At 43.3% G+C, this 26124-nt stretch overlaps 1 protein-coding gene across 2 annotated transcripts in view; it reads left to right on the top strand.

Annotated features, from left to right (window-relative positions):
- Positions 1–26124, top strand: part of LOC138581224 (protein-glutamine gamma-glutamyltransferase E-like) — a 386319-nt gene that overhangs the window by 334934 nt on the left and 25261 nt on the right. For both annotated transcript variants that reach the window (XM_069652406.1, XM_069652407.1), the window contains 2 exons: positions 5083–5424; positions 5636–5796. In XM_069652406.1, the coding sequence (XP_069508507.1) occupies positions 5083–5424; positions 5636–5796 (503 nt within the window). The remainder of the gene's footprint in view (positions 1–5082; positions 5425–5635; positions 5797–26124) is intronic.

The raw sequence follows: 26124 nt of genomic DNA, 5'->3' as shown, positions 1-26124 counted from the left end.
TGATTGAATTATACTAGCACCTGCGGGAGAGAGCTGGCCTAACTGTTTTAAGAGCTTTTTATCATATCTGTTTATTTTTGTATGTAGCTAACCTTTTACATTTTACAAACACTCATACAGGGTTTGCAAAGTCTACCTGCCCACTCGCATAGTCAAGTAGATTTTATGACGGTTGGGTACCATTTGCAGGGAATGTTTGAAACTTGTATGTAACATTTACTTTGCAGTAAATGTCAAATAAATGATTCACTGTGAATGGCCAGCCTCTGGGTGGCAGCAGTGTGCCAAACATAAAGTGGGTTTGTGATGACATGCACCATTTTACAGAAAGCACATTTACATTTTTTGTCATCCATTGCTATGGGATGAGTGCATTTCTTTTAGGTTTCTTTTAGGTCGTTTAGGTAAACTAAGTTGCTCGACCTGCAGGTCAAGCAGAATTTTAAAGAATTTGCTAGGCCTGACTCATCTCGCTAATGTCTTACTTCAGCGGTACACATACATGCTGTATGGATGATCATTTTATGTCTTGGATACAAATAACTTCTGCTGACAGTAAAAATATTAGTAAACATTGCTAATCAAATGGGTTTGTTTGCTAATGAAGAAATGTTTAATTAGCAATCTCTTCTGATCCATTTTTTAAAATGAATCTATGCCTTGAAAAGTAATTGGAAATCTCCTACAATTGAAAAACAACCGTGATGGTAAAAACCATCTAGAATTGGAACACACCAGTAATGGGAGAAACACCTAGAATTGGGACACAGCAGTAATGGGAAAATATCTAGAATTGGGACACAGTGGTAATGGGAGAACACCTAGAATTGAAATTCAGCAGTAATTGGATAGTTATGCTGGATGCAGGTACGTATGGTGTAATTAGGTATTAGAAGTGTTGAGTATTTACTGGAGTGCAGTAATGGCTGTACTCCTGCCCAGACCACACTTACCTTTTCCGTCGTTGCTGGTTATCTTTGGCAAGCTTCCCAGGCAGACATGGGTAAACACAGAGTTGAGCTGCTTCTTCAGGAGCTGCCCTTTGCTTTATGAGCCTTAGCCAATGACTGCCCGGGCAGGCATGCCCTGGTTGAATATTTTAAAAGAATGCAAGGTCCAATCACAGGGCAGTGGGCGGGATATTCGGGAGGAGGGAAGTGAGACCAGGAAGCTAGTGGACAGGCAGCTGGGAACCTGGAAACTATGCTGTGAAAAGTAAAAAAAAAATCAAACAAAGAAGCAGGGACAATGCTATCAAGGGCCTAGTCACTGCAGGGATTGTGCTACTTACCCAAAAGCACAAAAAGCTAAATCAGAGCTCAGGGCCAGGTTGCAGGAGGCCAAGACAATCGCTGCAAATTGAGTTTGCAGCAAAATCCAATCACGGTGCGTTGGGTGGGATAGGAGCCTCGATGGAAGTGAGACCAGGAAGCGAGTGGGCAGGCGGGGCTGGGGAAAATACAAGGCGCAAAGCGCCAAAATCAAACAAAAAAGCAGAACAATTCTATTAAGGGCCTGGGCACTGCAGGGATCAAGCTACTTAGCCCTACACACAACGAGCTACTGAATAAAAAAACACCAGCATAAAAAATATATTTTCGGGCTAGCTGTGCTCAATTTTTCTAGTGTTTTACAGCGTATTGTATGCTTTTGGTTGCCTTAAATGTATAGGTGTTCAACTATAGCTCTATTTTACCCCACCGATGGCTTTTCAGGAATCCCCACAGGTTATATCTAAGGGGTCCCGATGTCCTGATCTATTGATGGGCTGGCAGTAGGCCCTGGGGCTGTACATTATCAACAAAGGACAGATATCCTAGACTGTGTATTTCATGCTGACACAGCACAACAAAATAGCTGGCTTCCTGTGTTACTGTAGCAGAAGCTAAAATAGCCCAATCATCCACGGATGATTATAGATAAGCAGACCCTGTGTGTGTTTTTGGCTTTGGGAAACCTGTCCTGATAAACTGACTTTTCAGAGCTAAAAATATAAGCCCTGCTTATCAGCACACACGTGTGTTTGCTGCTGAGGTCTGCAGAATGTAGAAATGCCAGTGTGAATCATCGGGATTCCTGTCATTCCAAAGACTATGAGTCACTGTATTGCATTAGCTGATCCTGAGCTTTGAAGAGCTTTGCACTCCCCTCCCCACAGAAGTGCATGCTTCTGATATCTTCATAGCATCAACAGCTGATCTCCATCATTTCTATCTTTCTGCTGCAGGGCCATGGGTTTCAATGAGAAAGAGAACTTGCAAACAGCATGGGGGCATCTGAAAGCTGAGAGGGCTGGTGTAGAGCCAGCGATCTATCTGCCAAACAGGTCAGTGGGCCTCATTACAAGATGGGCGCAATGGGATTAACGGCACCGGTAATGGTGCCGGTGCCATTAATCCCATTCCGCCCTATTATGAGGTTCCCTCACGGGACCCGTTATTAACAGGCCCGTTGTTAGCTCCCTCCCGATTCCCATTGAGCCCTATGGGGGCTCAAATGGGAATGGGGAAGGACCAGGTCCAGGTTCCCTGAAGGAGGAAATACCGGGCCCTCCAAAGTCAGAATGGTCCGGTATTGCCCCATTCAGGGAACCTGGACACGATTTTGGAGGCAGCCATGCCCTTATCTAGGGCATGGCTGCCTCCAAAGTCATAATGAGGCCCAGTGCCTCTCGACCAGCCCTTTTCCATCTACATTGTGTTAATTTGAAAGAAACAAGCATTGCCCAAGGCAATAGTTTTGGTCTTTTGTATTGGCACTGGGAAAATACACTTGCGTATGAAGCAAACTAAAATTGTTGTATTTATGGCCACCATCAAAGGACTGGGGCCGGCGTGCCAGCATTTATTTATACTCTATATAAAATGTATATAAAAGTCTGATGTTACTAAGTGGTGCAGCCAACTCAACTGTATAGGGTTATTTTGGGTGCCATCAAACATCTGGGGTGCCATGATGTCATCTATACTATATCGATTTTATATATATTTTATATCAAAATGTATATTAAAATATAATAAAATGTATTTAAGAAATGTATACAAATGATATAAAAAATGTGGCGGTCGATTACATTTACATACAATTTATATAAAAATGATTGTGGTGAATCAACACATTTTGAGGTGCAATCAAACATTTTGGGGGTCAATCAAAAATGTTTCAGTGGACAATCAAATTCTCTCACAAGAACAAGGTGTGAGGACTACATTGGAGCTATGCCCTCAATATGATTTATTTGGGCCTGAGATTTAAAAACAAAACAAAACTACTGTAGCATGTATACATACACAAACACTAAGGGGGATTTAAATTAACAGTGGAATTTAAAAATGTCTTTATAGCCCACCCGACTCATCTACCGAGTATCTCTTGAAGGTATATAAGGCAAAAACGCTTGCAACCTGTATCAGGATTTTCTTAGTCCTAAAGTGTTAAATTCAGTAGATGAAGGAAAGATTGGTTGTGTATAATTTCAGTAAATTAACGTTAGTTGCCAAGCATGTGCATTCTGTAGAAAAAGAACTACGACTTGCTATTATCCACATTAAGCATCCTTTCACTTGAGTGGTATGATGCAAGAAATCTCAGTGAATACGGTATATTCAAACAAGTACTCAGGTCTCAAAGATGTAAAGACTGGATCTAGTTCAAGGACACTTTCCCATAGTTCTCACTTTGGTGTTTGCCGTTTGCTATCCCAGCTTGCCAGGAAAAATTGCAGTGGGTGCAGGAACCGCCTGGCAGGAAGTCTTTGCCGCATCAGCAGTGGTTATGTGTGCAACCCATCTTATTTTGTACTGCGGACAAGATACCTGCTCGACCCTTGCCAAGCCCTCTGGGACTCGCAGTCTTCCTATGTTAATATGCCAGCCTACACCCCTTCTAACCAAATTGCGAAAACATTAATGTATGGGCTTGCCCAGTAAATGATGATCCTGGTCATAGGGACCCTTTTAACACACGAAACACGTAGTGTGTGTTTTACTATGGTAATCTATGGTGTCCAGGCATAGTGGTGTTGGGTTATGTTTTAACTGGTTTTCAACATTAGCAATTATTTCACTGCATACCCTTATTTCGTGACTGTAAGTTATAGAAAGGCACTCTGGCAGCTGAATGTGTGATGTTCTCTGTGACTATCTGCCAGAGACCTTTTCATTCTGATTTTGTATTTGTAATGGAAAGCTTCCCTTCCATAGATACTAAGTTGATCCTTTCACAGGTCACATATTGAGTTCCTGGGCTTTCTATTGAGATCAATATTTCAAAGGATGTGGTGTTTTGGATGACACATTAGCAGGCCTGATCACGACCTCGGCAGTAATGCTAACGCTATTAGCACAGGGGCTATTAGCGCGACCGCCATAGCCCCCGGCGCTAATAGCGCGGGATCACGACTTGGGCGGACTTGGAAGTCACCATTCCCCATTGAGCCATTCGGGAATGCCCGATTCCCCATTGGGCTCAATGGGGAAAATTTGCGCTCTTACCGCCGGCGGATTTTCCCGCCAGTGGTAATAGCGCGAATTTTCGGCGGATTTCCCCCCAGCCAAGAGCTGGGGCGAAATCCGCGAAGCCCTGATTCGGCCGACCCTTAAATCCGGCGGGAATAGCGCTACGCCGAATTTAAGGGTTACCTCATGCTTCTATGGCAGATCTTACTGTATCCCTTCCATGTTTTGTATGTTTAACATATTCTATCAATGTGCCTATCATAAACTATCATAAACAGGAAGTTGTGGCTGAAGGGTTAATCATACTCATGTTAACTGGTTGTGCATGGCAGCAGCAACCACTAATATGAATGTGGCTGAGCTTCCTTGAAGAATGCTTCAATGCCACACTGGAATGAGTTACAGCCCCCTTGTTATAATTGTTGCTGGGCCAAGAAGTAGTATAAAGTATCTCAAGCGAATAATTATGATCTTTAATCCTAAATTAAGAATGTTGGGGAATAATAAGAGCGAATTGTGTACTTAAGATGTATACAGTGTAACTCCTGTATTCATAGAATTAAGGAGCACAGTACACAAGTAAAGAAAATCCACATGTAAAGTGTTATCTTTCTGTCCTATTCAGGTTCCAAGAAAGAGAGAGAGATGTTCACAAAGGCTTATGGCAAGCTGTTTGGGCCAGCTGCCCCACCCCCACCATCCTGTCGTTTTGCAGATAGTGCTGGTATGAATGATCCAGGCAATAGCACTGTATTAGCCAAGCCTAAAGTATCTGGAGCCTTTAAGATAACTCAAACTATTCTGTATGGAGAGGACGTCAACCTGGTGCTCATCCTCAAGAATTCAAGCACTGACCAGGCAACACACATTTTGGTGAACATAAGTGCCTCTTCCACCTTGTACACAGGCAAAGTGATGAGTGAGATCATGAAGAAAACAACCTCTGTTATACTTGGTCCAAAAGAAGGTAATTTATCCTAAAAGTGCTTTGAATTCTTTTATATTTGGGGAACGAAATTAATTTTTGGAAGCATTTGAATGTGTTAACTTTGTTAAGTGGGATATTTAAACTGATGTAAACAGTTGGGTGAATGTCCTTTATTTATTATAAAATGTGAGCATTGTAAATTGAGGCTTTAAACAGCATTTATCAGTTTAACATATATTTGTCCTTCCAGAAAAAGAAATTCCATTTAAAGTCACCTACAAACAGTATGAGAATTATTTAACAAGTGATCTACAAAATTTCAATATCAGTGCTGTTTGTGAGGTAGTTGGGGAAGAAAAAATTCTGGTGCAAAGATACATCACTCTGGAAAGCCCACCAATCCGCATAAAGGTAAGGGACTCCATGCTTCTCCACAGATCAAAGGCTAAACCTGGAAAAGTGTAGGGAATGTGAGCTACAGCACCATTTATATTGGGAACATGTGTGCGTGTTAGGCCCACTGTCCAAGATGGCGGGAAAGAGGCAGGTACCAAGAAAGTCACAGCAAGTTTATGAACACACCATTGTCCCTAGTCGTTCATTCATCTGTAATGACTTTCATTTTAGTCGTCTGTATTAGCCTCTATTCATCAATCATTTCTTTGTTTGCTAACAGTATATTACTGACCAATGATAAGATAAACTCTCTCTCTCTCTCTCTCTCTGACAGTATCTCACTCTGTTTTTATGTCTCATTCTTTAAGTATTCTGTATTATACCAGACTTACCTTCCTGTCGTTATCTAATTCATACCTTATTCTCATCTACTGACTCAGGTGTACCTGGCTTGCCCTGCCTCTATCTTTCTATTATGTAGCTTCTCTTTTCTGGATCTCATCCCTGTTTCTATAAGGCATATTTTGGTGGCATTAGCTGTACATGGATTGTAGGTTTCTCACCCAGGTGCATTTGCTGTTGTATCAGAAACTGGAATTCATCTTTACTTAAAGGTGTACCAAGGTTTTTTGTAGGCTGAATATCTGTGTTTGTTTGTGTAAGGCCAATTTCTTTTGGGGTTCTGCAGCCTAGCTAGGGATCCTTTTTTTTATGCCCTGTTGAGTCGTAATATAGGTGAACAGAAGCACATTGTTTTTTCTTGAGAGAAAACATTGCAATGTCCTATTTCCTAGAGGACAGGCAAGTAGATGATGCCAACCACTAAGGTGATGCTAGTGCATCCAGCTACATTCACTCTCTTCCTATATGAGTGAAAATGCCTTTGCTGGTTATTTAAGGATACAACATATATGCTTGCAGTACACTGCAATGTTACACATGTCCATCTAGAGACTAGTCCATTAGACACCCCTTCCCCCAGTTTGTCCCATATTTATGTATGTTTATTTTGATGATAAATGATGTGTCCAATTTTAAAATCACACAAAAATCAGGTTTTGATCAATTTTATTTGACTGGCTGAAAATATTATAATGCCATAGTACAATTCATGAACTTTCAATTTCCCATAAACTACCAGTAAAATGTCTAATTGGTTGTCCTTAATCTTTGTAGGTCGTCCCATGTATTGTCCCCAGTTACTGCTCCATTTACTCCCCTCCACAACTTGGTCAGAATGTCACTCAAACTCACCCCTTTGTAAGAAGCTCACTGCTTCCCATCATTCTGATTTCTTATCTATTGTAGGTTATTTTGTGATCAAAAAAGCATACTTCCGCCCCGTACGTATATGAAATAAATAAATAAAATAGATTGTGGTGCAGAGCTAATGAGTAACACAATATTGTAAGCATGCCTTCTAATATATGTTCCCTGTTTTCAAATTGTGGGCTTTTGAATCCTTCACTTTGAAAGTATTCATTGGGAATATCCTTTGACCACAGACATACCTATAGAACCAGAGGTACAAGCCCAGAGATCCTGCAGTGTACACTGTGGTGTGTGATCCTTTAATGAAACGTTGGTGTGTGTGTAATAAAAGTGGCAGTCGCGTGTCAAGACGCATTCGTGAGCACGGGGCCCCAACATAGTAAGCTGGTCTCCGTGTCTCGGTATTGTCGTGGAAGCCATACCAGTACGTGGCACTCCCCGACCTAACATACACTAGCCTGTAAAAACACAGATACAGTACATTTGTACTGGCACAGGCAATGTGGGTGCTCACCGTTATCCGTGAAACCTCTTTGTTAGTTCTCTATAAACGTAACTAGCCTTTCATGTCGAGTTGAGTGACTGTACAAGTACATTTGTGAAATACATTTGTAAAACACTGCTCCCTCAAAGAACCTGAAAGCCAGTGCATATAATCCCTAGCAAGTGTCCCCCATGTTATTGTGATGTATATCGCAATATCAACTTCTCATTAGGTTTAGTACTGCTATAAATACATGGGGGGTGTAGAGGGCCTTGATTTGTGGGCTCTCTCCTAGGACTTACAGTCGAGCATAACCGGAAAGTGGGGCTTCAAGGGTTGACCATATCATACCTGGTAGATCCTGAAAGCTGTCCTCTGCCACCCTATTTATGGTAGATCGATGAGGTGCCTTAAGTGTTTGTAGCCACTGTTAGTAAAGTTAAGTGTGGCCTTCTGTTTGGGCACTGCATGGAAACACATGACAGTTCCTGGTTGACACACCATATTGGACGTTGTCCAAGGAAAGTGTTCATAGAGAACTTTAATTTCTCTAACAGTGGGATTTTGTTCCATTAGAATGTATTTGTCAGACAGTCTACCTAATGGCAGCGTATTTTAGTTCTTAAATGGTTAATTAAGAGATGTAACTTTAAAAACTGAATTTCTGCTTTGAAGCATATTAGGCAGTTTGAACTGAAAGACATGTCTGACAGTTTAAGAGTCAGCTCAAGGATGCATTTGACAAGAATGCAAATTTCCTTTTGAGCCTTTGCTTTTGTGAAGGGAGTGTTGACGGAGTGGCTATAGCTAACAAGAGATCCTTTTATAAATGTACACTTTGGATTTTCTATGACTCTGCACATTCTTGTGTTGAATGGCTGACAAGGCCAGCACACTCACAATGTCCTACCACACAGCCCATCGATTTCAGATAAACATCCATAAGAAGCATGCTTGTTTGCCTTACATACCTTTAGTAGTGAGCAGCTCATGACAGCCACATGTTTATTCGTTGAGCTAGCTGCAAAGTGACTTCAAACAGCAATGTTGCCTTCTCATGCCTGCATTTGATTAAGGTCACTCTCCTGGCTACCCTTAGGTTGCACTGTGCAAACTAAACCCCATTTACGAAACAACCATTCTATTTAGTTTACCATTGAGAGCAATGCATGTCGATCTGAAGCACCAAGCTGCAATCTGGTAGAGGTCACAACTTTTCATACAAAATTCTCCAGTAGCGTTAAAACCTGACATGATCAATCCCATGTCTCAGATTAATGTGGGATTATGTGAGGTTTCATTTTACTTTTCAATGCTTTCCAGGCCCAGGAAGCAACGTGCACCCATCCTAGAACTGCAAGCAAATTATAGTCATTAGAGTGAGGAAGGGCAGCAGACCCTAAGAAAACAAATGATATCAGTTCACACTCCTGTAGAGGAAAGATTGGGAGAGTCCATGGGCGTAATTTTAGGGGGGGACAGGGGTGTTTGTCCCCCCAACTTTCATGGCACACCATTTTGTCCCCATTCATTTGGCTGGGGGACCTTTTCTTCAGATGTCATGTCCCCACCAACATTTTTAGCAAAGTTACTCCACTGGGAGAGTCGGCAGCTGAAATCACTAGATAATAGGACCCAGTAGCCGCTTCTACTCACCCAGCCCAACACAGAGAGCTAACAAAGACACATTGATGGGCAGTTTTAGTTATATGGGTTCACGTAAGCAATGACGAGAATCCCTCATGGCATGAGAGGTCTGTACAGGTCTGGTAAAACAAGGCGTCCTTAGCGGGTCCCGCGAGCAGACCAGGATACAAACAACGGGTTGTTTGTATCCTCCCCATTCCCATTGAGCGCTATGGGGCCTCGAATGGCAATGGGGATGTCCCGGGTCCGGGGAATGGCCCGGTATTTCACCATTCAGGAAACCCGGTACCCGGATTGGGGGTAGCCATGCCGCAAATTGCGGCATGGCTACCTCCAATGTCGTAATGAGGCCCACTGTATTGAATCACTACAGGAAAGGGTTCTCTAGTTGGAAACAAAGACTGATTACATCTTACATTTGAGCAATTTCTCAACAGTCCTGCACCCCTTAAGGAATGTGAGACTTGTAACCAAAGAAGGAAGGGCACCATAACCCAGTAAAGGTTTGTGATTGCTGTATCCTTCCACCCGTACCAAGTAGCCAAAAGCCTTGGGAATGGCAGCAACATGAAAAGACCAGAGAGCTTCAGGTTCTAACAGCTTATTATTCAGATATAGCCCTTCCTCTGACAAACCAGAAAGCAGCCACAAAAAAGCTTCCTAATCAATGTCAGCAAAAGATGAGGCAATTCAGCACAGAAAATCAACGGCCGCAGAAGTCAGCAGGACCCAGCATCTGCTATCTCCTGTGCCATCCTCCAGTACAATAAGCTGATGATAAGCTGCCCCACCCTAAACACAGCACAAGGAATTGTCATACATATCCGGTGAAAATCCAGACCTACCATGAGTATGTCGGACATGTATATCCTGGATATTGTTAATTGCTAGACCACCAATCCATCCATCACTTAATGAGAAATCTTCTTTCAACTGATCTATCCTAAGAGCACTTCAAACGCTACATCTCCAAGTCCCATTTCTTGTATACATTCAATCCTTGAAATGGCTGTTTTGGTGGCATAAGATGGCTACGTGTAGGGGGAAGAATCAGACTTTGCTGCCTCCTTCAGCCATTTTGGCATTCTCTGTGCCAGCAGTATGTACTATGGGGGCAGATGAGATGTGAACCAAGGGTGCACTTGACGTCAGTCTCTATGCCCTGCTTCTCACTGAATGCCCTTTGCTGACTGTAACAAAAGATTAATTTGATACGTGATTCTTAGTCTTTAATGATTTTATGTAATTCCTAAGACTTGCTGTTTATTAAAGCAATTGTGTATGAATATTTTTTCCCTCTTCATCAGAATGTTCTGACACCATTTGAAAAAAAAAATACATTTCCAATTAATGATTGTTGTAGCAATTTAAGGTCAGGGTCAGATAAACTTTGCCCATTCCTGGTATTGTGATAGATTGTGATTAGCATATATGGAAAAAGGATTATCATACTCTACTATCTAGCGGTGGGCATTTATCATGTCATAATGCTATACGACACACCATGGTGTGTTTTGCAGAAGTGAGATCTATATTGGCAAAGGTGACATTTCAGGGTGTTGCTACAGTGTTGGGCTCGATCCCGCAGTAGCTTGTGACAGATTCTTTAAGGAACTGTCCAGCCTCCATGGTGACACATGTGTGACTGGGGAGTTAAACATTTAGATTTGGATGGATGGTTAGATAGATCAGTTTATTGTTAATTTATGGGAGGCATGGTGAGCACGGATCTTAAAAAGATGATGGTCTCATATACTCTGACTGATATGTGGTGAGTCCATGCCCTGGCAGACAAGGGATATGCTTTCTATTGTTGAGCTCATTAACACACGAACTGATCACCACCTTATCTCTGAAACTCTAACCACTGACATACACTTTGCTTTTTGAGATACAAGAGATTGGCATGTTAGATCATGCCAATGTATTAATGAAAATGCATCTGGTCAAGCCTAGGAAAACATCCTGAAGATGAAGCCTGAATGTGGGTATTGTGTGTAAAAACACCTTTGTTGTGACCCTTAAAATGCTGAAACACTTTTTTTTAGGGTGAATGCTGGGATGGCTGATCAATCGTGAGGGCGAACTGATTACAATTATGACATATTTTAAGTAAAGGAGCTTGCAGCGAATTACATTTCTAGAATGGAACTTGCAAAAGGTTACAAGAAATATGGGGGTCAGGCTTAATATCAATTAGGTTTGCGGTCGATAAGGCAATGCAATCAAATGTTGTAATGGGGGATGTGAGTGGGGGAATGGAACTAAAACATTCATTCATGCTGTTGACACTACCCTCTTACTGTCTAACACAGCACAGTGCTAGTACATGCTGAGTGATTGTTTTTTGGGGCCTGTCAGCTCATAAAGAAAAGTGGTCTAAGTTTGTGGTTCTTCCACTATCGAAAATGGTCTTCAACCTGCGGCTCTCCAGGTGTTGTGGTCTATGACCTCCATGATCCTTCCCCATTGGCTATGCGTGTTAGGGCTGACAAGAGCGTTAGTCCAAGAATTCTGGAGAACCAAAGTAAAAGACCATTTACTACATGCGATAGCGGTTGTGGGAGGCATTAGTGAAATATGTGGTTATACTCCTAAACAAAGATGTCAAAAGAATCTCAGATGTCAAGGTGAATGTGGTGTCTGTCTGTGATGACTCTAGATGGGGATATTTAATCTAAATGTATGGGGCAAGGTGAATGCTGTAAGAATAGCAATCCTGTTGAAAATTCTTAGCTCTTTTATTAAGTTTAGCAAGAAACTACCAAAGAATATCAATGGTGTCTGAGAGAAAGTTACGGGTGGGAGGGCAGGCAAGGTTCATAGCGCACTACATCATGGGCTTAGTGAATATGTGTAGAAGAGCGAATTTGTTTTCCTGCATATATAAAAATAACGTAGAGGTTTTGTTCTGAAGAAGGGATGCAGCTGGTTTCAAACAGTTAAGTACAGTAGATCAACTTGGATAGGTCTGAAGCTTGTTCAGCGGATCCATTTGTTCTAGCAATGTCTCATCCTATAAACAAGTTGCCCCAGTCAAGGGGCAGACAACCTTCAATAACTCTGGCCTCATGGGGGTTGGCAAGTCGGAAATCGTTTTGGATCCATGAGAAGGATGCCTTTTAGGATAATTCTGCCCTGCAGTTGAACACTAAACACTGTAATGGAAAAGCTGTATTGATGGAGTGATGAAGGTGCTGGGGGGCGTGCTGTCTGACACTGCAATGCTGAGTTTGAGGTCTTGCAGATTTTGTATTGGCTTACTAGTTTGAGGGTCTCCTGATGAACTTGTTGGGGATAATGTTCCATGAGCTAAAGGATGAGCCAGAATAGTGTAACATTTATAGTTTCTCACTTGGTGCTCCACACTCATCCATAATGGGGAGGAACTGAACCTACAGTTTACTCAATAAAGGGTAACTCATTGGGGGTCATTCCGAGGTTGGAGGTAAGGGAAAAACGATGCTGGTAAAGGATTACCAGCATCGCTTACCGCTCCGGGCTATTCCGACCAGCCAAACTGGTATTAGCGGCACCGTGAATAACTGTGCCACTAATAGCGGCATGGGCGCGGGCACGCGGCCCATCATACCGGCAATAGCGGAATGCCGTAAACTGGAGGACATCACAAGTCAAGCGGACATGCAAATACCGGCATCATGAAGGCGCTAAACGTGGATACTGGCATGCCGTAAATACCGGCATCGCTGACCAACCGTAAAATGCCATGTGCAGTGTTCCCAACTGCCACAGGTGCAAACCATCAGCACAGGTGGAGGCAATGGAGTCTGGGCCTGTACAAAAGGACTACACCCACACACCACACCCCTTTCCACACCAAGATCAATCCAATAGTAGCATCAATACTTCAGCTGGAGGACATGCCTGCATTGTAATACCAGCAACAACACCAACAGCAACAGCAGGCACCACAGAGCCACAGAGGAGACGCAGCAGGAGAAGGAGGGTGAGACAGGCCCAGCATGCCCCACCAGTGCAGCCAGTGTAGCCGCGCATGCAGCCCCTAATACCAAACATCAGAGCCAGTCCTATCAACCCAACCCCGGAGCAGAACCACACCCTGTACCGTCTGGACCGGACACCATCAACACCATCGTGGACATGATACACGATTGTCAGCGTCATTGAAATACGCACCGTCATCCCCCCTCTACTGAAGGTAGTGTTGGTGCTCCACTTCCTTTCCACAGCCACCTACCAGCACACAGTGGGGCACATGCATGGCATATCACCGCCCTTATTCACTCGCATCCTGAAGCAAGTGCTGGATGCCCTCCTCAAGCACACAAAGGAATACATATCCCTACCACGGACTCCCCAGGAGATTCTTGAAACAAAAGGTGTCCTCCATGCACTGGCATGCATGCCAAATTGTATAGGTGCCCTTGACTGCACCCAAGTGGAGTTGGTGGCCCTGCATGCCATGGAGGTGGTTTACCGCAATCGCAAGCAATACCACTCCAACAAGGTGCAGATGGTAGGTGATGCCAGCAAGATCATCACACATTGTTGTGCCCGATAAGCCGGATCAACCACAGGAATGCTACATGTCACCATGGAAAAAATCAGTGCCAAATGCCTAACATTGCAGAGCCTACTGCCAACGCTCCCCATCAGAAAATCCTACAGAACGCTACACATCACTAAAGGGACATGGACACAGCTGTATGCGTACACAATGCATGAGCAACAAGACGGCAGAGCACACTGTGTATCATCTTGAAGATGCAACCCACACCATTATTCCATTGCACAGGACACATTGAGGGCATAAAAATGGCGTGCATACATCAAAGGACATATGCATGTGACCAACAATAATCTGGCAGCATGTGTATCTGATGCAACGTGCCCGTGCCCCCTGACATTGAACTGCAACCACCTGGTGATGATGAAGGTGATGAAGAAGAAGTGGCTGCACATCATTGCGGTGCCGATGCACAGGAGGGATGTGCTGTGGGTCAGTCAGTGATTGCACAATATTACTGACACATATGGCTGCAGAGGCTGACATGATAGTTTGACAGAGGGCACTGGGTGTGGGGGTACATGCACACCATGCACTGTATATGATTAAATGACACATGCGCAATGATGAATGTCCACTCAGGTCTTGCTTTTGACACAACGGGTGTATTGAATTTAACAATGAAAACGTCATCAGGCGGCTAGTTTTCTCCACAAATATCTTGCCGATGGAGGCAGTGTTGTCTGTGATTGTCTTGCCTAGAGAGGCGATGTTCTCTTGCCACTCCTGCCTTGCCTGGGCTTTGTCCTCTAAGATTTGCCGCACAATGGCAGTCAGCTGCTTAGAATGCTGCGGCCCTGCGGGTGCACCTGTGGAGGTGGATGGTGCCTGGGTGTCATGCTCGGCCTCACCCCTCTCCACTATGGGACTAATGGCCCCATGAATTAACTCCCGCCCAGACTGCCGTGGTTTGACTCAAGTAATGTGATTTGTGGGGATGGCAGTGGACTGGGCTTGCGGGCTAGTTCTGAGGAATCGTCCTCAACAGGCACCCATACCCCTTCCCGTGCCTCCTCCTCAGCCTGGGGTGCTGTGGCTGCCACCTCCCCAGTCAGACTGGACTCTGCAGAGTGTGGTGCCTCGGCTGTTTCCTCCTCAACGGCCCTTGGCAGCACCGGTGCCCTGGCAACCTGAGGTGTTTTCACTGGTGGTGCACAGCTGGCCTTTGGTTGTTTTCTTAGGACACTCACCTCCATCCGCCGATGTTGTGGCGCCACACTCCATGTCTCCGACACCTTATATCCCCTCAATGCCAATCAGGCTGGCACTGATGTCCTCCCATGGGGACAGCTTGATGGGGGAGCTGGCTCCTCCGCCTGTTGCCATTGCCTGGCTCCTGTTGACGGAGAGTATGTTCTGTACTCGCAGCCGCAAGTCGTCCCAACGCTTCCTGCAGTCTTTTATGGTGAGTGGGGTGTTCCCGACTGCGCTCACTTTCTGCGCTACAAGTGCCCAGATCTCTTTTTTTTAAATTATGGCCTCGCCTTTCATTCTCTGGGAAAAAACGATATCTGCATGTTGCTGCAGGGTCCAAGCTAACATCTCCAACTCGTCTTCGTTGAAGCACTCCTTGCGCTGGCGGGAGGCGCCCTTCTTAATAGCCTTTGGTATTGTGGTGTTCTGGATGATGATTTTCCACGAACAGCAGTGTCCCACAGGTCCTGTGTGCTGAGGATGGCAATGGATTGTGTTTTTAAAGATGGCCGCCGTGCTCCTTCCCGTTCCTGTGCGATGACACTACTTCCGGTTCTGCTTATTTACGGTGACCGTTGTTAGCAGTGGCCGCTAATGCCGCATTGGTTCATGACGGAAGTGCAATCTGCGCTCTGCATGATGTTGCTAAGGGCATTTTTCGTGCCTTTAACGGCATGGTGGTAATGCCCTTACTGGCATGAAGCTCGTACCCGCGAAGTCGTAATAACCCTCTATTAGCAGGCTCTTCACTAAACAGACAGGCTATTTGCACCATGCCGGTAAAGACAGTTACTTACCTCCAACCTCGGAATGACCCCCATTGTCTTTACTGGGTGCCGGTTAAAATGTGTAAACCTGGACTGTTTGATGTTGATTCCTATTGGAGCTGTCAAAAGGAGAAAGGTAGTTTAGTCATATGCTGTAGGATTACGAGATGGTTGAGGATTTGATGGCTGTTGTGTTTGACAGATTGATTTTGAGGCAGGGTTATATAGAGCACTGTTAGCGGCTAAGAAATAAATGCTAAAGTGTGGAAAAGTAGGGCAAAGCAAGGTTCAGCACTTAATCTTGGATATGCAACTTTTGTTGAGATATGAGAAGGTTGTGTGGAAGCGAACCAATGATGATGGCACTTATCGCGGATTTCTTCAACTACCTATGTGATCAGTTTGATTAACATGGAGGTGCACTTTCCTGCGGTGTTCCTGTTATGTGTGATCAGTGGATGTTAAAGCCTTTTTTTTTTAAATGATGGATAACGTGGCTACTGTGTGTCTTGTGTGCTGTGTGCTTTGTTATATTTTGTTCATGGTTTTGCGCCACCTATCACATGAGGACAAACTACGATGTACATTTTACGTTATGGTTATATATATATATCTGTTATGGTTCGAGGGGCCGACAGATGATATGTGTAGCCCACCCTATGGACATTTCAATACTCTATGGGCCTCATTACGGCTTTGGCGGTAGCCATGCCACTATTGGCGGCATGGCTGCCACCAAAACCGGGTCCGGGTTCCCAGAATGGGGACTTACCGGGCCATTCCGAGTTTGGAGGGCCCGGTAATTCCTCCCTCTGGGAACCCGGGACCGGACCTTCCCCATTCCCATCTGTGCCCCCAGAGGGCTCAATGGGAATGGGAGAGGGAGCTAACAAGATTACGACCGGCCCGTTGTTAGCTCCCTGGTCCCCTCGCGGGACCCGGTAACGACACCTGGTTTTACCAGGCGTCCTTACCGGGTCCCGCGAGGAGACCTCGTAATTTTGCGTAATGGGTTTAACGGGTCTGCCTCCATTAGCGGAGTCCGTTAACCCATTACGCAAAAGTTGTAATGAGGCCCTATATGTTGTGAGGGATTATTAGGCAAGAGGGAAACTTATATTCTATTTTTTTTTTGGAACCACTCCGAAGTTAGTTGTCTCAGTATTGCATACCTTGCATGTACCTGTCAGGGTTTCAATATTTCCGCCCCATTGGTTTTATAATATTCAGAATGTTATTTGTTTAAATGTAAATAGGAAACATTATTATACACTGTCATTTTTACACCCATGCTCGATGCATGTTTAAGTGTGCCTTTCCCATTCATGTATTACTGGGTTACATTGCGCAGTAGTGAGGTGCTGATGTATTAGATGCATGTAACCCAGTGGGTATGAATTACTATGTGGAAGTATGATCCCAAACATCTACATTTTGCAATTTGGGAAATCCAAGAAGTCAGGTTTTGTGTTTACTGCTCTGCCTGAAAAATCTAATATAACAATAATAATAATTTGGCATTTATACAGCGCTACGAACCCTCAGGTATCTGAGTGCTGCTTATTACCCACGGTGTGTGGTGCTCATTTATCGGCCTCGGAAGGATGAAGCGAGCGCTCTATTCGCTGTACCACTTGACAGCCACTTAATATAAGGACAAGGATATGCTCAACTTAGTTACAAGTACATGATAAGTAGGAAAAAAATACAGATATCAACAATGTTACAATAGGCAGGTATGTACAAGGTAAGGTCAGGGTCAAGGAACAAAGGGTAACAGGGTACATGTTTCCTGCATAGTCATAAGGTAGTGACATACAGTTATGTACAGTGTGACATATCAGGTCACCAATGTCAGAATGATGTGCTGCGCACGGAGCTTCAATCGCATGGTAAGTAGGCTCCAGGAGCAGGAAGTGGGAGTCAAGGGAGGAGCATTTAAAGGGTCATGCAGGTTAGAGTCGTTAGATGTCATTGGCTCTCAGCCACCTAGTTAGGTTCTGTCTGAAATTGGTGAAGGGCTGAGGTTCTCTGATGTCATGGGGGAGGGAGTTCCATAGCTGCGCAGCCTTGACTGGGAAGCTATGTCCTCCTATAGTGGAGAGTTTGAAGCGCGGAACTTGGAGGCAGTTTGCGTTAGCTGTTCTTGTTGGTCTGGAAGAGGTTCTTTTGCATAACTTTTCCATGAGGTAGGGTGGTGCTTTATTATTGAGGCATTTGTGGGTGAGGGAGGTGATCTTGAGTTGAATTTTATCAGAGGTGGAAAGCCATTTGTGTTCTCTTCTTATAGCGGATATATGCTCACTTCTGTTAATCTTGAGTGCTGCTCTCAAGGCATTGTTCTGGAGGACTTTAATTTTGTGGATGGTCTGTTTATTAGCCCCAATGTAAAGTCTGTTACAATAATCCAATTTGGATAGTATAAGGGCTCTGGCAAGTGTAATGCAGCTGTCTGTGGAGAGGAATTATTTACTAGCTCTGATAAGTTTGCATGTGTATGCTGTAGCAGAGGCTAGTGAGTTAACTTGTTTGGTAAAGTTCATGATGGCGTCTAGGTAGAATACTAGGGTTTTCACTTCTTTAGCTACTTTTATGTTGTTCCCATCAATAATGAAGTTGGCATTATCAGGGCTGAGTTTGGATATATAGGTTTATGGTCCCTTGGATGATAAGCTTGGTTTTATCATCGTTCAGGCATAGGCCGTGTGTGGCCATCCATGCTTGAACGATGCTATAGATTCTGTTCACTAGGGCCAGATCCTTGGCGTAAACTCCTGAGAGCGGGAGGAGGATCTGGGTATCGTCTGCGTAGTTGGTGTAGGCGATACCCAGATGATCCATTTCATCAAAGAGGGGCTTTGTGAAAACATTGTAGAGGGTGGGTGACACACAAGATCCTTGTGGTACACCGCATGTTATAGGGATCAGGTCTGCTGAGGCTGATGGAGCGAAGACTCTCATGGTCCGGTTACTGAGAAATGACTTGATCCATGTTATCGCCTCTTTTGAGAAATGGGCTGCAGAGTCAAGGTGGCTACATAGGACTGTGTGGTCAACTAAGTCGAATGCCGCTGATAGGTCCAGAAGGAGGAGAAGGGCTGCTTGGCCATTATCTCTGCATTCGTCTTTTTGGGCCTTAAGATCTATGAGAGCTGTCTCAGTCCCATGTTGCGGGCGGAATCCTGATTGGCGGGTTCCGAGTAGGTGGTTGGATTCTAGGAAGTTTTGTATTTGCATATGTCAGGAGACTGGTGCAGCAACGAACCGTGGATGCACTAGGCTTTTGGCATGGAGCTTTTATAAAAAGGGGTGAGTCTGGTTAGCAGGCCCTCCTTTCACAGAATTACCTATATAATTTTATTTGAATGAAAATCAAAAAGCTATGGCTTTCACACCTCTGCCAGATGACGTTTTGTTAGATTTCTTTGCACGTTTTTCCCTTTTAGATTTTGTAATCTCAACTCTTAAAAAACTTTGTGTTGCAAACTGCTAACAGACATCTGAAGTTTTCTAGCTAAATATAGAGGTTTCCATACCATATAGCTTTATAAATAGTATAAGCTATCTCAGAGAAAATATACGGTGCCAACGGGAGCCAATCCAGTGAATCAAAAATAGAGGCATGATCCAACTTCCTCTTCCCTGCCACCCGGTTTGCTGCAGTATGACATGCACTCTGCAGGGGTAGTAGTATAGATTTAGGAGCCCCCATCAGAAGAGCTTTCCCTATTAATGTGGGAAATAACCAATGCCTGCACAACTAATTTGATTTTGTTTTTTTGATAAAAAAAGACTTTAATTTCTTTTGTAGATGGAGCTGAAAGTAGAAAACCTTAGCCTTTTTCTCTTCATGACCTTTAAAGCTCAGTTAGAAATCTAAGTAAAAGCACAGTGATCTTGCCACACATGATAGGTTTGTATCAATATTGCTGAGTGCCAGCACATACAGTCAGTTCTGTATTAATTCCTCTTTTTTCCCATGTAACATTGAAAGTATCTCAGTCTTGTGAAGATTTAATTTTAGAGAGACAGAGGCCATGCAGGCCTTGATGCAGACAAAACATTGACCAAGGAGCTGCACATCTGCAGACAATTTTAATTTAAGATAGAGTTGTGTATCATCTGCATATTGCTAGATAGAACCCACCACCCACGTCATCAGTAGAACTCCCAGTGGCTCTCTTTACATATTTAATATAATAAGAGATAATATTGACCCTTGAGGAACTCCACGTCACAGCGAGATGTATTTCATCCAGATAGGAAGAAAATGTAAACCACTGAAGAACTTTACCCTCAGCCCCATATGCTGTGCAAACTGGAAATTATTGTTTCATGGACTACCATATTGAAAGCTGCAAGGAGGTCAGGTAGAACAAGGCTCCACCATCCTCCTACATTTGAAGTGCTCCACCCCAATGCTGTAATCAGGTCGAAAGCCTGATTGATAGGGTTGAAGGTAGCTTGATCCAAATGTTGATATAACTTAGGAGCCACTGCTTTTTTCCCTAAGAAATGCAGATGGGTAATTTGACTAAAATTGTTCCAAACAGATACATCTAGATACATGTTATTAAAAAGAGTTAAAGTTCTGCTATCCTTAGCATCGAAGGAAATCTGTCTTGTTGTAAAACCGTGTTCACTATGGTCAATATGGGGGCCAAAGCATCAGCTGGCAAATCTTTATTGAGGTTCGCTGGAACCATGTCATCAGCAAAAGGAGTATGTTTAATGAATGGTAATAGATCAGATATGCCTTTAATTACAATAGGTTAAAAACGGACTACTGCTGAACAACCATAGGAACACTAGAGGTTACTTTCTTTACCAGGATCTCTGCTTGACTTGTAACAATCTTGTTGATAAAATATACATACAGTTTATGAAATTTAGAAACTGAATTTCAAACTCCTTGTTAGGCAACCGTTTTAAGCAATGATTAACTCTTTTTAAAACCATATGAGTTCTATTCAGCTTTTCTATCCTATCTCTACTATATATTATGTGTGCCTGCTTAATTTAATGTGGTATTGCCTTACTAGTCATAGTAAGTTGAACAAAGGTTTATTTTGTATTCTGGCACCTCCAAAGTTATTCTAGTTTTCTGATTGCTTTGTGAGACCAGGGAACTGGGAGTTTCTCCTTGTTCAGATGCAAGGGCACACGTTTCGTCATCACAACCTTAAACGTATCCTCCAACGTTTTGTGCAGATCATATACTGGTGTTAGAGGGGACATACCACTTCCTGCTAAAGTCAAATTCTTTTGAAGAATATTAAGAGTACAATCTTTAAAAGATACACAATTATTTTTTCATAATTCTCTTGTCCTTCATTGTGCATGAAATGTATATGGGATACAAAAGGGGATACACTATTGATCTGACCTCTTCCATTTTAGGATACAAGCAGCTTTTGCTTTTTCTATGTGTTGTTTATTTACAAACTGCTTCAAATGATATGCCGTTACCAGAGGCTCCCAATCCTCCTTAAATCCCTCCTCTACTACTCTGAAAACATTCTGGTTCATCCTTCATATTTAGAAAATCTTTTGAAAAACCTCTAAAATCCCTAGCATCTATGAGGCATGTACATCACCAAAGGATCTGCTCCTTTGGTCGCAGCTGTTGCAGTTGTCATAAAGGTACCTGTGAAAGAGAGACAGAAACCCAGCGACTCTGCAGTTATAGGAAGGGCTAGGAGTACTTGCTTGGTCACCAGGGGTGTACGCTGGAGTGGGCTGCTGTGACTGCATGCTTGATTAAACTATGGTCTGGGAGTAATCTCACTGGGAATCTTCTTGGGAGCTTGTTGCACCTACTGAAGCTAGCAAAGCTTTTGACCAGCACTCGTACTGCTAACAAATCTAGGATATCTTATCCTTTCTCATCTATGTCCCATTGTCCTGCTTTAGATTCTGTACCCCACTGTGCAAACAGAAAATTAATGGTCTCCGTTGAGAGAGGAGGACTGATCCCTACTTTTGTTTATATTTTATTTTCGACATCTCAATCCCACATTTATCATTTGTGTCCCTAATGCTCCTCAACTATGACTCACCAACCTGCTTAGAAGCTTCCCCAAACCAATTCAGAAATATTTATCATTCCTCTGGCGAGGTTTTGCTCTATTTATACTCGAGCACTAGACTTACATTTAAATGTTTGCTCAAATCAAAGGTACCATCCATACCTCTTAAAACATGCAAGTATCTGGCTGACATTACAAATAGATAAATATGCTTGTGTGCATGTTTCCAGGAAACAGCATTCCATAGACTATCCCTTACTCATACTTACAGTTAGGAAAAGTCTACTTTTATATGGTACTTACTCCCCTTCTAAGGAAGACTCTGCTTTAACCCACACCACGCTGCATAGAACTCTCTCTTTGCCTTTACAGCTCTCCTTCTTGAGAGCTTGTCCATAAATTCCAGAATGTTGCTTTTTGCCCTTTGATTCCCCCAACAACTCTGGCACCTTCCCTTAGCTCCCTTCTAACTTTTCTTGCTTAATGTTGTTTACCCCAATACATCTAACTTGCATTGCAAACTTCAATCCAATTGCATTCTCAGCTGAGCATGATGATCCAATGCACCAACACTTTCAGAGCTGCAAGTAAATCTACAGTTAGTACATGACATCAGCAGATAGCAAACATATCTTTCTTTACAGCTGCAGAGAAATGAACAGGGAAATATACAGAGTATATCTGTCATGAGAAAGAGGTCCCCAAGTCCACATTTGTCAAGGTATTATAGGATTGTTCACAATGAGAATCGTACATTGGATGGTCATATGCATTTAGTCAGTTGCATATGAGCATCCCTAGCGATGTGTGACCTTGGGTGCTTTGTCTACAGCGCCACATTCCTGCTTGTTCAATTCCCTGTACCACTCACAGAAAGACCAACCAGAACCCCATACACCAATCTTCTCTCAGTGTACAAGGACATACAAGCATGCATGGGAGGCTCCAGCTTCCCCTTCATCCCCACAACCCAGTGGAACTCCCTCCCACCCAACCAACCACAGAGGGATCTCATCCCACATAGCCTTCCGCAAAAAAAATCAAAACTCGACTGTTCATCTAAAGCTCCCCAGTATCTACCCACAGGGCTCTAATGCCTTGAATTGTCCTGCATGCAACAGTGCCGCCTAGCCAAATAACTTTGTCATGTACTTAATATGCCCTGCTTGTAACCGGTTCTGCTACGCCTCATGTAACCAGTAGCAACGCCATAACACGTTTATCCAAGCATGTATCAACCTCTTGTAACAGCGTCACAATGCCTCTGGGCTGCCAGTGCGCTTTATAAATGCAAATAAATAAATACATAAATAATGTTCCCCTATCCTGTGATACTTTCTTCACCTGTGCTGGATTGCTCCACATTACGTAATCAATCACTGCCTGGTAACTGATATCCTACAAGGCATTCCCTCTGGTTCTCAAGTTGAAAGCGTTCATAAATTGCATGTCATTCTTTACCACTCGGCATGGCTAGACTCCGAAAATGGGTGGCATCACAGCCGAACATGCCTTTTGGTTTTGCATAATTTTTCCCCAGCTAATCATGGCTTCTCATGGCTCATCCACGCCATACCACTAATCATGGATGGAGTGGTGCCCTGTTCGGGGATGAGCTTCATTCTTAGTGCTCATAGGAAAGCATAAAAAATAGTCCTTGTTCCCCAAAGGAACCTTTTCAGACCTACCCCAGCATGCTTTATCGTGGAGACACAGGTTTACTAAAATCTCCTGGCTGCATTACGGCTCCGTGCTTCTTCTGAAATTCAAAGTAGTCTGCAAGGGGGGAGTTGCCATTCTCTATACATATTGGGAGGTGCAGGATCAGGGCTTCCCGGCTAATACACTGTTTTGGATCATTGCAAAAGGAGAGTGGAGAAAGGATTTCTATCCAAGCAGCTCCCAGCATTCAGGCTTCACATCTAGCTCCCTGGCTCCCAGATTTTCTGCCCCAACGCACCCATGACTGGTTGGGGCTCTAGAAACCTTGGGATTTCTCCTGTGATCCAAGTCATGAAGTAGGTAGTAAGTAAGTAGCACATCTTGCTACATTCCCTGCTTTTTAATATCACAGTAGCAATGCATCTTCATTTAAATCCATAAAGTTAATCTCCTCCCTGTGGTCGTTAGTTACCATGACACTTAAATCTGGAAACAGAGATCCTGTTTACCTCGAATTGAAGCCAGTGTTTTCATGCATTTTTCTGACAACTGACAAGTTATGAGATAGTTGTGTTCCCCTGACAAAGACGAGACTTCTCCAATGAATGGATACAAAGGTCATTGTTTTCTAGACTGGTAAACTACGAGTTCTGCGTGCATGGTGCCGGTGTTTCCGCGTCCTATGGGACTCCATGGGAATGGGGAGTAACAGAATTGCTGGTGTCGGATTTACCGGACCACCGGGGTTGTAATGCCCCGTAAATCCAGCAAGTCTGGCGCCAGTAATTCACTACGGGTCCGACAGCAGCCTGCCGATTTTACCGGCCGGCTACCGCCAGACTCGTAATGAGGGCCATTGTGTTTGTATTTGAGTAATATTTTACATAATAGTACATTCATTTACATATTGCACATCTACTTGTTTACACTTAAGTAAATGCACCGTCACTTTAAGTGTTTTTGAATAAAATTACAGAACTGTGGAGTATGGGAGAATTTCCTTTATATGTTGAATTTCAGTGATTTGATTAGCAACTAAAAATACATATTTCAATGAATTAAAAATAATTGGTTCACTCTTAAAATGTATTGATGTATAATTTTGATTACAGTTCCCCTGTCTAAGAGTGAATATTAAGTGACATTCATAGTTTTGTTAATGATAATAGAATTACTCCAGACATATAATAGATATGAAGTCCCAAAGCCAAAGAAAGTGTTTTGGGAACAAAGGGAAGACAAACTGCAAGAGAGCGCAGGTGGGAGCCAGACGTGCCAGTTAGGACTCAGAGCCTTCCCTACTATATTCTGAAATAGTCCTGGCATGAGTGTTCTACAGAAGTGCCAGTCCATTTCTTGCAAGAACCAGGCTCAGTCAACCACCAGTTTTGGTACAGAAATTACAAAGGGGCCCCTGGAAGACCGAGGATACTTGTGTCCGCTTTCTAGGGGAGAGGTTGAGCCAGTTTCCTGTTCCTTTGGGTATACATAGATTGCATTGCAGAAGATGGGGTCGAAAAACGATTTGATCACATTTTTTGAACGAAAATATATGTGCGGGGTGCGTTAGGGTAATAATAAATGTGGGGAGATAAGGGGGCATATTGTTATCATGAAATGTCTTTTTTTTAAATTCTATCAAATCGCCCTTGAGAAAATATTCTTGATGAGATCACATAGATCCGTTCCTTTGTCCTCAATATTCAAGGTTGAGATCAACCTGGCTGAAGTTCTTGCTAAAAGAGACAAGGGCCCTCTCAGTCACAGAGCCCCTGATCACAGTGCTCTCTGCCCAAATCCTGACTCTGGTTTTCACTCATCCACTGACTGAGCCTAACAGAAGAGTTTGCACTTTCAGTTCTTCCTAGCATCTCGTGGGCAGAAATGGGACTTTTGTAAATCGTATCTACAGAGTACTTTAACATCCAGTGGAGACTGAAAGTCCCAGCTCTATTGCCATTGTCTTCAGCCACTGGATCAGATAGTAATGATGACATATATTATGATCTAGATTACACTACATTAGAGTCCAGATGGGAACACGTACGCTGTTGGAAAACAGCAATTCTGAGGCTCAAGAGACCCAATCACGGATGCAGAAGCAATAGCATTTATAGAAGCATCCAAAACATCACCACTGTCAACATCACATATACTTAAGTTGAGATTGTGTGCTGCTATCCCGCTACAAAATTAAAAAGTGTGGCAGTACTTCTTAGAGAATAAACAGCAGGTGAATCTTGCCACTTGCACGCTCTGCCAAAAACAGTGTGCTAAAGGAAGTTGGGGACAATCTTGGGTACCACATCTATCAGTTCATGTATGTCATTGTAATGTTGGCAGAAAACTATCAGAAATCATTGGAAGAACTATCATGAGATACCTAGTTCTTTAAGGAATGCATTGCTATAAACACCATTGCATTACAGAGTTCTTTCCAGTACATTCGCCCAATCATGAAGAAACGTTGCAATTGTCTGCAGCATGCATCGTGCAGGTGTAATAATCAAAATCTTCGGATGTTGGATCGTACAATGATGAATGCCTTCGTTTGGGACCTTTCTGCCGTGTGACACATGCAATAAGTAGCCTCGAATGCCTCTCTTACTATTTACTGTACTACTATGCACAACACATGAAGAGACCACAACTTATACAAATATGAGCATACATAGAGAAAGTAAAGTCAACAAAAAAGTAGGAGTATCACCATACACTGTTCATACCCTCACCGCTTAT

The sequence above is a fragment of the Ambystoma mexicanum genome, chromosome 3p, assembly GCF_040938575.1.
Source record: "Ambystoma mexicanum isolate Mex_15411 chromosome 3p, UKY_AmexF1_1, whole genome shotgun sequence".
In the NCBI taxonomy this organism is placed as follows: Eukaryota; Metazoa; Chordata; class Amphibia; order Caudata; family Ambystomatidae; genus Ambystoma; species Ambystoma mexicanum.
This window is presented reverse-complemented; position numbering and strand designations above follow the sequence as displayed.